Source organism: Notothenia rossii, assembly GCF_949606895.1.
Source record: "Notothenia rossii genome assembly, chromosome: 10".
Classification (NCBI taxonomy): domain Eukaryota; kingdom Metazoa; phylum Chordata; class Actinopteri; order Perciformes; family Nototheniidae; genus Notothenia; species Notothenia rossii.
The window spans coordinates 34,070,869-34,083,996 of NC_136908.1; the positions used below are offsets into that span (position 1 = coordinate 34,070,869).

The window sequence follows — 13,128 nt, forward strand, 5'->3', positions numbered from 1 at the left end:
ATTTCAGTGCTGGGTGTGGACAGAGATGGGCGGAGTCTGGAGATGTTCCGAAGATGAAAGAAGGCGGTGCGGGTGATGTTTTTTATGTGTGGTGCGAATGAGAGGGAGCCGTCCAGAATGACACCGAGGCTTTTCACTTGGGCAGCGAATGGTATGGGGAAGTCGTCGATGATGATGATGTTTGGTGCTGGGGTGTTATGTGACTTGGTGAGTGTGGATTTGGAGCCGATGAGCAGGTCCTCAGTTTTGCTACTGTTAAGCTTCAGGAGGTTCCTGCTCATCCAGGCAGGTTTGGCCCAGATGAGAAGAGGGTTTTCAGATAGCATATTGTTGAAAGTTGGAAACATATAAGCACTTTAAAGGGGACCTATCACTGCACTATGTGATGTCTTTTATACATAACGATGTGTACCCGGTGTGTCGGGGAACTCACGCAGCGTCAGAAAACAAAACCCTCTCTCTTTTCCCCCGTACCCAAATCTCAAAAAATGGGGAAACAACGGAGCTGATCCAGATTTGCTTCCGATATGACATAAATCACGTCATATCGTAAATGTGGACCCACAGCACTATAAGAAAGTTGCTATCAGAAACAATGCGTGACGTGTTTTGGAAGTAATATGATCTTTGTTTACATTAGCATCGCTAACACTCAGAGCTAACCTGTACTGGAGACAGTGGCCCTTTCTCATTTCTCTAACTCCCCTCCTCGACTCCTATCCTCGAGACTTAGTCCCGCCCACAGGAGATGCGAGCGGAGGAGCCGAGGAGGGTAACCGAGGAGAGAGGAGGGGAAGCAGCAGGCGGTTAGAGAAATGAGAACTCCTCTCCTCTGAGCGGTCATTTTAAAGAGACGTCCATTAATGATGACAGGAGGCACAGCAGCCCTCTGTCTGATGGACAGATGTGTTCATGATGGCTTATATATTTACTTTGAATTCATTCACAGTGCGGTATAATGAGACAATAACAGGCTACAGATGCGGACACACACACACACACACACACACACACACACACACACACACACACACACACACATATATATTTATATAAATATATACAATTTCAGAATCAAACAGAGCACTCTCATAATAACGTAACATCAGAGACTGGATATGTCGCTACAATGAGGAAAATAAATTACGGGCCAAAAGTCTTATTTACAAGTATTAAAAGTAAGCAGAGGACACCAAACCAACTGAGACCTGTCTGTCCGCTGCATCTACTCACACACTGTACCACACACACCTACACACTGTACCACCCACACCTACACACTGTACCACACACACCTACACACTGTACCACACACACCTACACACTGTACCACACACACCTACACCACACACACGCACCTACAGCTCCTAAAACAGGCTACAGCCGTTGTGTATTTTATTATGTGAAGCACTAAATGGTTTTAGAAAAATATGGACTCTTTGTTTGTAGATATCTACTAAACTAAAGCAAATAAAGAGAGTGGGCCTGTTATACTGAGTGATATATATTATAGACACTGCTCTGCTTTCTGCACGGACCTCACAGCTGTTCTCACTGTAAACATTGCGTCGCGATGAAAGCAGTTAATAAAATAATATCCAGGCGATGCATGCAGTGCTGTCATTGGTTGAGATAAGTCCGGCCGTGCGTCACGACTCTTTGAAACATCTCTGTTCTCGGAAATGCATCCACGAAGGAGCCGTGGAGGACCCATCAGTGTATCCTCGGTTATAGCTCCTCCAGAGAGCCTCCTCAACGCTCGATCCTCGGTCCTCGAAGTGCATTTAGAGAAATGAGATGTCCTTCAACATGATGCGCTGAAATCCATTTCCGGGTCACTACCGGAGGACCGAGGAGTCGAGGAGTCCAGGAGGGGGATTTGATGAAATGAGAAAGGGCCAGTATGTGTAAAGAAGCAGGAAATAAAACAAGAAACTCACCTGCAAGAGAAAAAACATTTCAGCTCCATACTGTTTCAGAAAAAATCCTTGATGTGGTTTGGAAAATGATGGCATATAATCACGGCAGAATTATAAGTATCTGAGCAGGCATTAGCTCCCCCTCCCAAAATCAGCGTTTCTCTAGCAGGGCTGGAATAGAGGGGTATGAGGGATGTCTAAGATGCATGATCTGTTTGGTATTTTGAGCAAAACACATCATAGAAATGTTTTTTATATATTTTTATATATCTGAGACCTATAATATATGGCGAAAAAAATAGGATAATAAGAGACCTTTAAGGCATAAATTGTAAAATGTTAAACAAGCACTCTAACTTACATGATCTGCATTTCTTGGTCACAATAGGTTTTTTCCGTGAATGATGCGTCGCGTTAATTGTTGTGGACGCAAGGAATTGTGGGACAGCATTTTCTCCTGTCCTTTCCTAAAGGATCATGGCTGATACTTATTGGTAATTTCAGGGAAATTGACTTTCCAACCATCTTTTCTGTTCCAGGTGAGCTGTCCTCTGAAGTCAGGACTGGAGGCTTTAGGACTACACTTGTATGCTAACTAAATAACATCACATTTATTTTCAATCAGACACTGGTGGAGCACCCCGTAATCTCTGCAGCCAAGGCCAGTATAATAATATTCATTGTTACCAATAAATGAAGGGAGGTTCCACATGTGTGTGTTCCAGGTTGCACATAGGTAAAGGCGTGCAGCTGGAGTGCCGTGGGGAGGGCGATGTGTGGATGCGCTGCATGAGCGACCACGCTGTGTTCGTACAGAGCTACTACCTGGACAGAGAGGCCGGCCGGGCCCCAGGGGACGCTGTGCACAAGATCTACCCCGGGGCCTACATCAAGGTCCGCACACACTCACACACAGCAGCATGCAATTATCAGAATCATAATACTTTATTTATCCTGGGGAAATTGGGTTTTGCGAGACTTGCTCCATTTGAGAAGGAAAAAATAAAATTATAAAAATTAAAAAAATATTAATAAAAACATAATCAAGTAAAAGTATGATGTCCAGTTAAAGATAAAATGAAATAGAATATCATTGTTTTATATGGGAAGTTAAAGTAAAAATGCACACGTTGCACTACAATAAATAACATGCATATTACAATACATACAGTGGTGTATCAGTATTAATAAGGTATTTATATAGCATTGAACTATAAGCATTGATTTCATAGGTTGCGAGACACAAACAAATAATTCACATCCATTTGAAGTTAGTCATTGTTATTGGCAAATATAGCGCTATATGAACAGTTGGAGTGTGATTAAAGAATGAAAGTTGTAATGTGCTCTGTGTTTCTCAGGTGTTTGACCTGCGGCAGTGCCACAGACAGATGCAGCAGCAGGCAGCGACTGCGCAGGCTGCAGCCGCTGCGCAGGCTGCTGCTGTGGCAGGAAACATCCCCGGGCCAGGCAGCGTTGGAGGCATCGCACCTGCAGTTAGTGAGTACAATCAGAAACATGCTAAATGTACAATGAAGAGTTTAAGGCTCAAGGTAGGAACTAATATATATATATATATATATATATATATACAATTCCCCTACGGTGGACAGATAACAAGTATATGAAATGGTGACGTGTTAGTAGTTGAGCCCACTCATGCAGCTTTGAGCAGTGTTGGGATACTGAAGATTACATTGTGTTTGTACTCTTTATTTCAAGTCTGCTGTACATGTTTTAGGATTTCTATATATACTATATGCTGCTGCTACATTATAATACATTTATTTAACAGGGACAGTGCACATCGATAGACGTTGCGGTTAGTCAAGTGGCGGTTTTTCCTCTTTAGGAGTGGACAGATGTTACTTGCATGCTTTATTCCAGTTTATTTATTAAGAATCGAAAATGTTTTCGCGGCCCACATTCAACCATAAAAAATACGGAGCCTAAATAAAGTTCTGATTCAATTCAGAACATGTGACACCTTGTTAATCCAGTAGAACAGACCGCTGTCAAGGACTATAATGACCGTTGCTAAGCAGGATCAAGAAAGAGAAAGGAAAAGAGGTTCAAATTAAAAATAATCTTAATAATGAAAATGTTTCCACACAAATCATAATATTTTGCAAATTATATGGCGTCAAATATTGAATTTACATTTACAAAATGGCTTGTTTTTTGCATGGTCCCAAAGAAGCTCTATGTGTTTAGTGAGTGTAAAAGCAGTGATACCACAGGCTGAGCGAAAGGTACAGCATAAGTCATGTAAGCCTCCTTCTAAAGCCCATGAGTACAGAAAGGCTCCCTGACGTGATGTGTCCCCCTCCTCTCACAGGTCTGTCTGCAGCCGCGGGGATCGGGGTGGACGACCTGAGGCGTCTGTGTATCCTGCGGCTCAGCTTCGTAAAGGGTTGGGGGCCCGACTACCCCCGGCAGAGCATCAAACACACCCCCTGCTGGGTGGAGGTCCACCTGCACCGCGCTCTGCAGCTGCTGGACGAGGTGCTGCACACTATGCCATTGGCAGACCCAGGGCCTGCTAACTGAGGACCAACATGTTCAATCTGAACTGTATGAATGTGCACACACACTCACACACATACACACACACACACACACACACACACGCACACACACACACACACACACACACACACACACACACACACACACACACACACACACACACACACACACACCTGTTGCCAAATATGCTATTAAATTGATACACGAAGCAAATCAATGAGAAATACAGGAAACATCGAGGACCAATAACATTATGCTTTTAACAATCAATGCACACACGCAGACACACTGCAACCAAACTGTCTGCAGCCACACACACACATGTTTCTAATGCTTTACTCTGCAATCTAAAGTCAAACACAAGGGAGGAAAGATTCTGACCAACCGTGTCTGCTCTGAAGACATTTGTATGCACTGCAGAAATCCAGTTTCCCTATATGCAATTGGGATTTCTTAAAATTGTAGCAGTGTTCTGCAAATTAATTCATGACGAAACACAGATATGTCAAAAGTAATGGAGTTAATTCAAAGTGAATACACACAGTGTTACAAGTGTGTTTGGGTGGCAGATGGATGGATAAAGGAGCCCAGTGTTTATGTCATCTCTGTGCTCGTACTGTATGTCCATCTCAACTCAAACTGTTAGCATCAATAGCTGGTTAGCCCTCTTATTACGCTCAGCTCAAGCTATATTATTTTTGTACCAAAAGACTAAAAAGCCAAAAACATTTAGCTTTAAGTAGTGTTGTTGTTCTTTGTAATGAAACAGTGCTACCCTGTATGTAACCAAAAGCCAAAATACCTCATAACTACAGTGTAAAGTCACGATTACGTTCTCCGCCTGAAGCGCACACACTGTTCTTCACTGGCTGGCTGAAGTGGGTGAGAGCAGCCCTCTGTTAGCATTCTTGCTCCAACACTCCCTTAGTTTGCGTTCCTTTAGCTTTAAGATGTAGCGTGCTGTGCTGTGCAGAACTTGATGATTGGACCGATGAGCAGAATGACTGAATAGCTCCGGAGACAGAAACCTGAGTGCCTCTTTGTTCTCATCTCTGACAGTGTGCTCACTCTATTTCAATCAGAGCCCTGTTTTTTATATGTGGCCCAACCAAAGCAGACTATCATGCTAATATCAGGCTCAATTGATCCTGCTTTTAATCATGCAGCTAATAGAGTGGTGCACTAGTGACATATTTTTGTAGGCTGACCCCGGAAGATAGCATCGCTATCGCTGGGGGCCCCTTCTGGTCCGGGGCCCCAAGCAGTTGCCTGCCTTGCCTGTTGGCGCCCCTGCATACAAGCTTCAGATATTTACACGTGGGCTATTTACTGACATAAAAAACATTAAAATCTCCTTAGCTTGTGGTAACCACTGACCTTATTTCAGGGTTTCAACCACAAATACGTTCAAAAAACTGTTGATTCCAAGACGAGGGAACCGGAGGTGCTAAAATGCTGACTCATTTCAGGGTTTCAGGACTCATTCCTGCACTGCTCTGTTTGGTTATTTGGAAGCAAAGGATGGATTTGTTGATCCCTAATTAAGTTATCTTAAAAAAATGACGCGCTCTTCTTTTATAATAAAAGTCAAATAAGTACAGAGTTGAACCATATGCAGCATTTAGATGATTGGCTGTGTGCTGATCATGTGATCGTGGTTACATGAGGTTGATGTGTAGGGAACACTCCCAGTTAAAGTTAGTCCTTCACAATGTTTCTCTCCCGTGAATGGCTGAACGCTGTGTCACTTTAAATGTTGCGGCCGGAAGGAATTGTGGAACAGCATTATCTCCAGTCTTTCATAAAGGATGGCTCAGATAATAAAGGAAGCATTGAAGCTCTTTTCCCCTCATCTAATCAAACAGCTCTTATCGTGACTGACACTGAGGTACTTCCGGGTCATTTCCCTCCGTTAGGAACCTTCCTAAGAAAAAAAAGAGTATTCGACCACAATCTAAGTCTCATTTTATTTTATGGGTGTCATTTTCTTCTACATGTGTTTAGTCGTGTGGACCCAATGAAAGGGTACAATGTAACCAGTTTCAAATGGTACCATCTACTACAGGGAGTTTAGATCCAACAGTGGGTAATGTTCTGACGGCTAGTTCTGTGGAGTGCTGAGAGGAGAGGTCATGTGATTCAGCTGCTTATCAAACATCAGCCATATGCATATTTGTGATTTGTGCCTTTTGTTCTCAGCCGTAGATGCACCAACACTGGACCCTCACACACACACACAGACACACACACACACACACACACACACACACACACACACACACACACACACACACACACACACACGCAGGTTTCTCTCTCCACACATGAAGGTTCATGTTGCACATTGTGATTTCAGATGTTTCAGTCTTTGGGTGTTATTCTGTGGTTCCCTCAGGTATCTGTGTAGTTCAATGAAGATATCACAATGTGTCCAACTTTCTTCTAGAGATAGTATTAAGAGAGCACTCATCTTACCTGAGTAGTATTATTTATTGCCTTCTGTGAGTGTAAAACATGAATGAGTACGCGTTGCACTATTTTAATCTTAGCATGGACAACTCAAATAGATGTCATATTTATCTCTGCTCTGCTGCCCATGTTCAGGGAGGTAATAGCAGGCTTTCTCAGATAATAAGCAAACCCTTCATCAACATCATCATCATCGTCATCATCATCAGAGGATTATCCCCATCACACACACATCACCTCCAACACATGTCCACGAGTGCTTTGCATTCAGCACCTGTAACTGTGCACATCTGTGGATGTACATGTCCAGAGAACTAAACCCAGTTTCAACTGTTTTTTGCTTCACTTCATTTAGTGGGTTTATCATTTAAAAAATGTCAAATGATGCTTTATTTTATACTTCTCAGAGGGAAATAGCTTGTCTGTAGACCAGGGGTGGGGAACCGGACCGTATACGGACCGCAAGACCATTTGGTACGGCCCTCGAGGTAATTTATAAACACACATAAAAAATAAAATATGTAAAGAAATCTAGACCGCAAAATAATTAAACAAGCGAGTGCCTGTTTTTCCTGGCCAAGGTCAGGGTCCTTGAACACAACACGAGCCTGACGTGTCATCACGTGGTATATGTCTCGTCTGACAGGGGTGTAGTGCTGACGGAGAGCACCAGAACGCCGCTCCGGGCCGGGACTTCACAAATTGCAGTACCCATAAGGAGCCGTACACATGCCGCAGTTTCTGCGTGGCTGTGTCTTTAGTTGTAAGCCCAGTGACGATCTGTTCATCCGTCATACTGATCATACAGTCAATAACTTTGTTGTTATTAGCATCTGGTTAGCTAGCTATGCTAACGAATATAAGAAGCTTTTTCTACAACCAGTGAGGTAGAGGCACATCTTTATATGACCATTATAGTTATACAAAATTAAAGTTAAAAAAAAGTTGTTATTAATAAACAAGAATACAGTTTAAAAGGGGAGTGATTTGTAAAATATCCATAAAGAAAAATAAAATCTGTGTACAGTTCTGTTTCAAATGGGTGTTGAGAGATGTATCCATAGATCTCTTCATGCTGCTCTCAAAGTGCACCAGATTGATGCTTTTAACTTCAATATTTAAAAAAAAAAATCTTGTGTCCATATCTTTCTGTTGTGCTGGTCATGCCACACCGTGCACGCGAATGCATGCGCGAGTCATGATAAAATATCTGGATTAAGAGGTTGCTTTTTCTTTGCACAGCATGAAAGAAAGGCCAAATGAATGGGCTGTTCATTCTTTTAGTATTTTTAAGCAGAGGTCAATCGTTAGTACGGCCCTCGGAGGATGTTGAAAAACTTGAAATGGCCTTTGAGAGAAAAAAGGGTTCCCCACCCCTGATGCAGACAAATAAACATTTGTGCATGTTCATCTGAACTGCTGAATTAAATTCATTGGAAGTCGACCACCAAGATACTCTATCTTCGTCGCAGTGACGACCATATGACCAGAATTAAAATCATTTACCTTTTGGTTTTAGCACTTTTACTTAGGTAAAAGTGCTAAAACCAAACTGTAAATACTCTTGTTACAAGTAAAAGTACTGAATACATTTTTTTATTTAAAGGTGGGGTTGGTAATTTTGGAGAAACCAGCTCGAGTGCGCTAGAATTTGAAAATAAACAGCCAGAAAAAATGTACCACTTCCTTACAGAGCCCCTCCTCCAACACACACGAACGCACACATGACCAATGAGGGCACGAGATAAGTTTGTTGAGAAGGCTGACAGGCAGGTATGCCATCCAGTTATTTTAGCCGGGCCGACAAAAATGATTGGTCGTGCTTTTTACAGTACTACGGCTTCCACAGATTAATTTTTTATGGATTTTTTGTCAAAGCACTTAAGATATTCATTGCTATCGGGATGTTAAGAGCATTCCATGGAATATAACAAGTGTATCTCGAGCCGGTTTCTCAAACTTACGTACCCCACCTTAACAGAAAGTCAAATCAGCAAAACATTATTTAACGTACTAGTACCAATTGCAGAACAATCTAAAATAAGGAAAAAGAAACATTCAACATAATCAGAATGATTCGAAAATACATTTGAAAATGCCTTTATAGATAACAATAAGTCATCTCTCAGTTGGACACTTGATTTATCGACATTGAACAAATTGTTTAATTCTTTACAAAATCACATTTTTGAACTCTTACAAAAATCTTAATTAAGCTAAAAGTTAAAGTTACATATTAAGATAAGTGACAACATATTTAAGTTAAACATCTTTATTTATATCCATTGTGTAATTGGTTGAGAACAAAATGACCCAAAAATAGTGAAACGACACGAGACTCATTAACCCATTGAGGGCTGGATTCAAAATCACACCAAAAATCTAAATTATCAAACTCATTAAGTCCAACGTACCCTGAGTGTGCACTTGTGTACTAAGTGACATTCCATCGCTGCAGATGACATCATTCCCTCCAAGAAACATCTCAGAAATGTTTACTTAGTAAATATGACATCCCTGTTTTTCCAGACCCAAGGCCTCTTACTTCAAGGGTTCTCACTTTGAAACCAAAAGCTTTAATGTGCAGTCTGACGTTTGCTTCTATGGAGTCCACTGTGTCAGAGCCATGCCCCCCATGAGTACGATGTGTGTCCTGTCTGTAGGAACAGGATCCTGCTGTAGACTCATGCTGCATCATGACAGAGATGAAATGATCTGTGTACACTAAGAAGACACTTGGCATAATATAGTCCTTTGTGTTCACGACAATTCATTCCTCCTCTGCTGTGATTGGACGGTTCAGTGGCAGTGTGATACTCTACCCATGTGTTACTCGGATTTTTAAACTACAACTATCCAAACTCTTCATTTCCTCTCCCGCTACTCATGGCCTTCATCAGTGGATATAATAATAATAATAATAATAATAATAATACTACTCAGAAGTCTGTGAGCAAACCCCATCTACGGATGAAGACTGAGAGTGGTTTGAAAACTCTAAATGATCTGGTTACTGTGCTAGAGTTTTGCTTTCAACTGAATATGTGTAAAACCTAGAACTCAAAAAGACACTCAGAAAAGGTTTAGGTTAAATATTAAAATATAGAATTCATTTAATTTTTAAATCCAACAATACACATTTGTTATAAAAGCTCTGGATGAAAGTGATCTCCGCCTATTCCAAAACCACTGCACTCCATCCTCATTAATGTTCAGTATCCAGATCCTGAGAGACACACACATCCCATTCATTACACATGTAACACACACCATGCTGACACACTACAAACACTATATGTACTAAATCATTTGATTTGGCTTCCTGAAATATATGGTTCTTTGATTTTGTAGTTTTATTGTAAAGATGTGCTGCTCTTGTAATGTTATAACTGTATATTAAAAGAGATAAACATATTGTACTGTCATATTTATACACATGTTAATGATGAAATACTGTTTCACTGGGAGGGGGAGGATGAAGTACACATAATATCATTCACACAGTTTCAGTTTGTTATTTGACAAGAACACACTGAGGACCTCACACTGATCACTTACTATGATACTAATATGTGTTAGAACTATTAGATATTCATGGAAGCAGATACAGGAAGCTGCAGGTGTCTTACTGTTATAGCTGCCATGAGTTATCACATACCCAAAACATGCAGTGGATCTTATGCAATATCATAATATATTGACCATAATTGTACTATACAATCCAACCTCCTGTGTATCTGATTGAAAGCATCACAACTTGGGTCAAATGACATGATGTGTCCTATAAAGTAAGAGAAAGGAACATGTGTGACGTCACACCCTCTCGTACACTAGGTGGCAGTATGGACTTTAAAGTGGTTTGCTATCTATGTGTATGGGAGACTATCCTGACATACAGCAGAAGTTAAACAACATTCAGAATGGCTCATAAAACTTTCAAGTCTGTAGGGACTTTGTTTGGAACGAGATACAAAGACGTTATCATCATATGCACAGCTACAGTGTAGATATGGCAGACATCAAGTCTCCTCCAACAATGGGACATCAATATATCAATCATAAAACACTGAAACTATTTTGAAAACAATTAAAATAGTGCAAGAAGAAACAATGTTATATAAAATAGTGCAGCATCATGTTGCAAAACGAATGAATGAACTATATACAGTATGTACAAAATAAATAAATACAATACGCTAAATGTGACCTGTTATATGATACATGTAAATAAATTAATGCTGTCAAAATTATCGCGTTAACGGCAGTAATTAAAGGTGGGGTAGGTAAGTTTGAGAAACCGGCTCGAGATACACTTTTTGTTATATTCCATGGAATGCTCTTAACACCCCGATAGCAATGAATATCTTAAGTGCTTGGACAAAAAATCCATAAAAAAAATTCATCTGTGGAAGCCGTAGTACTGTAAAAAGCAAGACCAATCATTTTAGCCTGCCTGCCTGCCTACCTGCCTGTCAGCTTTCCATCTGTGCACAAACTTATCTCGTGCCCTCATTGGTCATGTGCACGTTCGTGTGTGTTGGAGGAAGGGCTCTGTAAGGAAGTGGCATATTTTTTCCGGCTGTGTATTTTCAAATTCTAGCGCACTCGAGCTGGTTTCTCCAAAATTACCTACCCCACCTTTAATTTTTTGAATTAATTGCGTTAAAATATTTAACGCATTTAACGCATGTGCAGAATGGCCCGCCCCATACATCCCACCAGTGGCAGCGCTGGGGTAGGCTACAGCCATACCAAGAAATGGCTTAGCCCCACCTTAGCCCCACCATGAAAAATGATGTTAAAGTAAGCAAAATAAAGTCCGCCAACTCGCGCCGAGTAAATTGCACAGACAACAGTTAGTAAGATTAATTTCAGTAGCCACTTGTCTGGAAATACCGAAGACTAGAAACGGTTTTGAAAACCTTTGTCACGTAGTGATCGTCTTCTCAATAGAGCATCTTTGATAATGTCTTCTGGCCAATCAGAATCAAGATAACGGCGTGGTATTGTTGCAGGAAGTCCTGACGGAGAATACTTTTGCGGTAGTACATCTACATTGATTAAACAACATTACGTAATTAATTAAGACCCCACGGTTTGATGATTGATAGGTGTGTGGGCTGTCTTTCATTTTGACACAGAACAATGTTATAATAAACATACATACATACTGTATGTTAAAGGGATATATCCGCCTTCTTTCATTTATCTTTCCATTCCCACAACAATATACATAAAGAAATGGCATATTTTGGACATAGTTCGAATCGTGATTCATCATGATTAACTATTATTTAAGCTGTGATTAATCTGATTAAAAATTGTAATTGTTTGACAGCCCTAAAATAAATACTACAACATATTCCAAAAAGCAAACAGCAGATCAGGACATCCAATGAGTTTGCCTCTCTTATGTATTAATTTTGTTCTTTATTAAGGGAGTTGGCCTCTCTAATATTTGTATTGTTCCTCAGTAAGGGTTAGCGGTGGATACAAGCCACTGTTTTTGGCATATTTAAAGGTCCCCTATCTCGCAGAACCCACTTCTTCATGTCTCTTCTACACCCTCTGTGTAAAGATATCATCATCGTGCAGGTTGAGCTCTAGAAACTCAGAGATCATCATCACGCAGGTTGAGCTCTAGAGACTCAGAGATCATCATCACCGTGCAGGTTGAGCTCTAGAGACTCAGAGATCATCATCACGCAGGTTGAACTCTAGAGACTCAGAGATCATCATCACGCAGGTTGAGCTCTAGAGACTCAGAGATCATCATCACCGTGCAGGTTGAGCTCTAGAGACTCAGAGATCATCATCACGCAGGTTGAGCTCTAGAGACTCAGAGATCATCATCACCGTGCAGGTTGAGCTCTAGAGACTCAGAGATCGTCATCACGCAGGTTGAGCTCTAGAGACTCAGAGATCATCATCACCGTGCAGGTTGAGCTCTAGAGACTCAGAGATCATCATCACGCAGGTTGAGCTCTAGAGACTCAGAGATCATCATCACCGTGCAGGTTGAGCTCTAGAGACTCAGAGATCATCATCACGCAGGTTGAGCTCTAGAGACTCAGAGATCATCATCACGCAGGTTGAGCTCTAGAGACTCAGAGATCATCATCACCGTGCAGGTTGAGCTCTAGAGACTCAGAGATCATCATCACGCAGGTTGAGCTCTAGAGACTCAGAGATCATCACCGTGCAGGTTGAG

The 13,128-nt window shown here is 41.2% G+C and overlaps 1 protein-coding gene across 9 annotated transcripts in view; it reads left to right on the forward strand.

The window, feature by feature from the left end:
- smad10a (SMAD family member 10a) overlaps positions 1–13,128 on the forward strand; it is a 57,015-nt gene that overhangs the window by 42,243 nt on the left and 1,644 nt on the right. For 8 of the 9 annotated variants that reach the window (XM_079654917.1, XM_079654921.1, XM_079654919.1 and 5 more), the window contains 3 exons: positions 2,645–2,813; positions 3,281–3,419; positions 4,258–11,561. In XM_079654917.1, the coding sequence (XP_079511043.1) occupies positions 2,645–2,813; positions 3,281–3,419; positions 4,258–4,469 (520 nt within the window). In that variant the 3' untranslated portion in view covers positions 4,470–11,561. Of the gene's footprint in view, positions 1–2,644; positions 2,814–3,280; positions 3,420–4,257; positions 11,562–13,128 lie in introns of those variants that run through there. The other variant, XM_079654914.1, reaches the window with a different exon arrangement.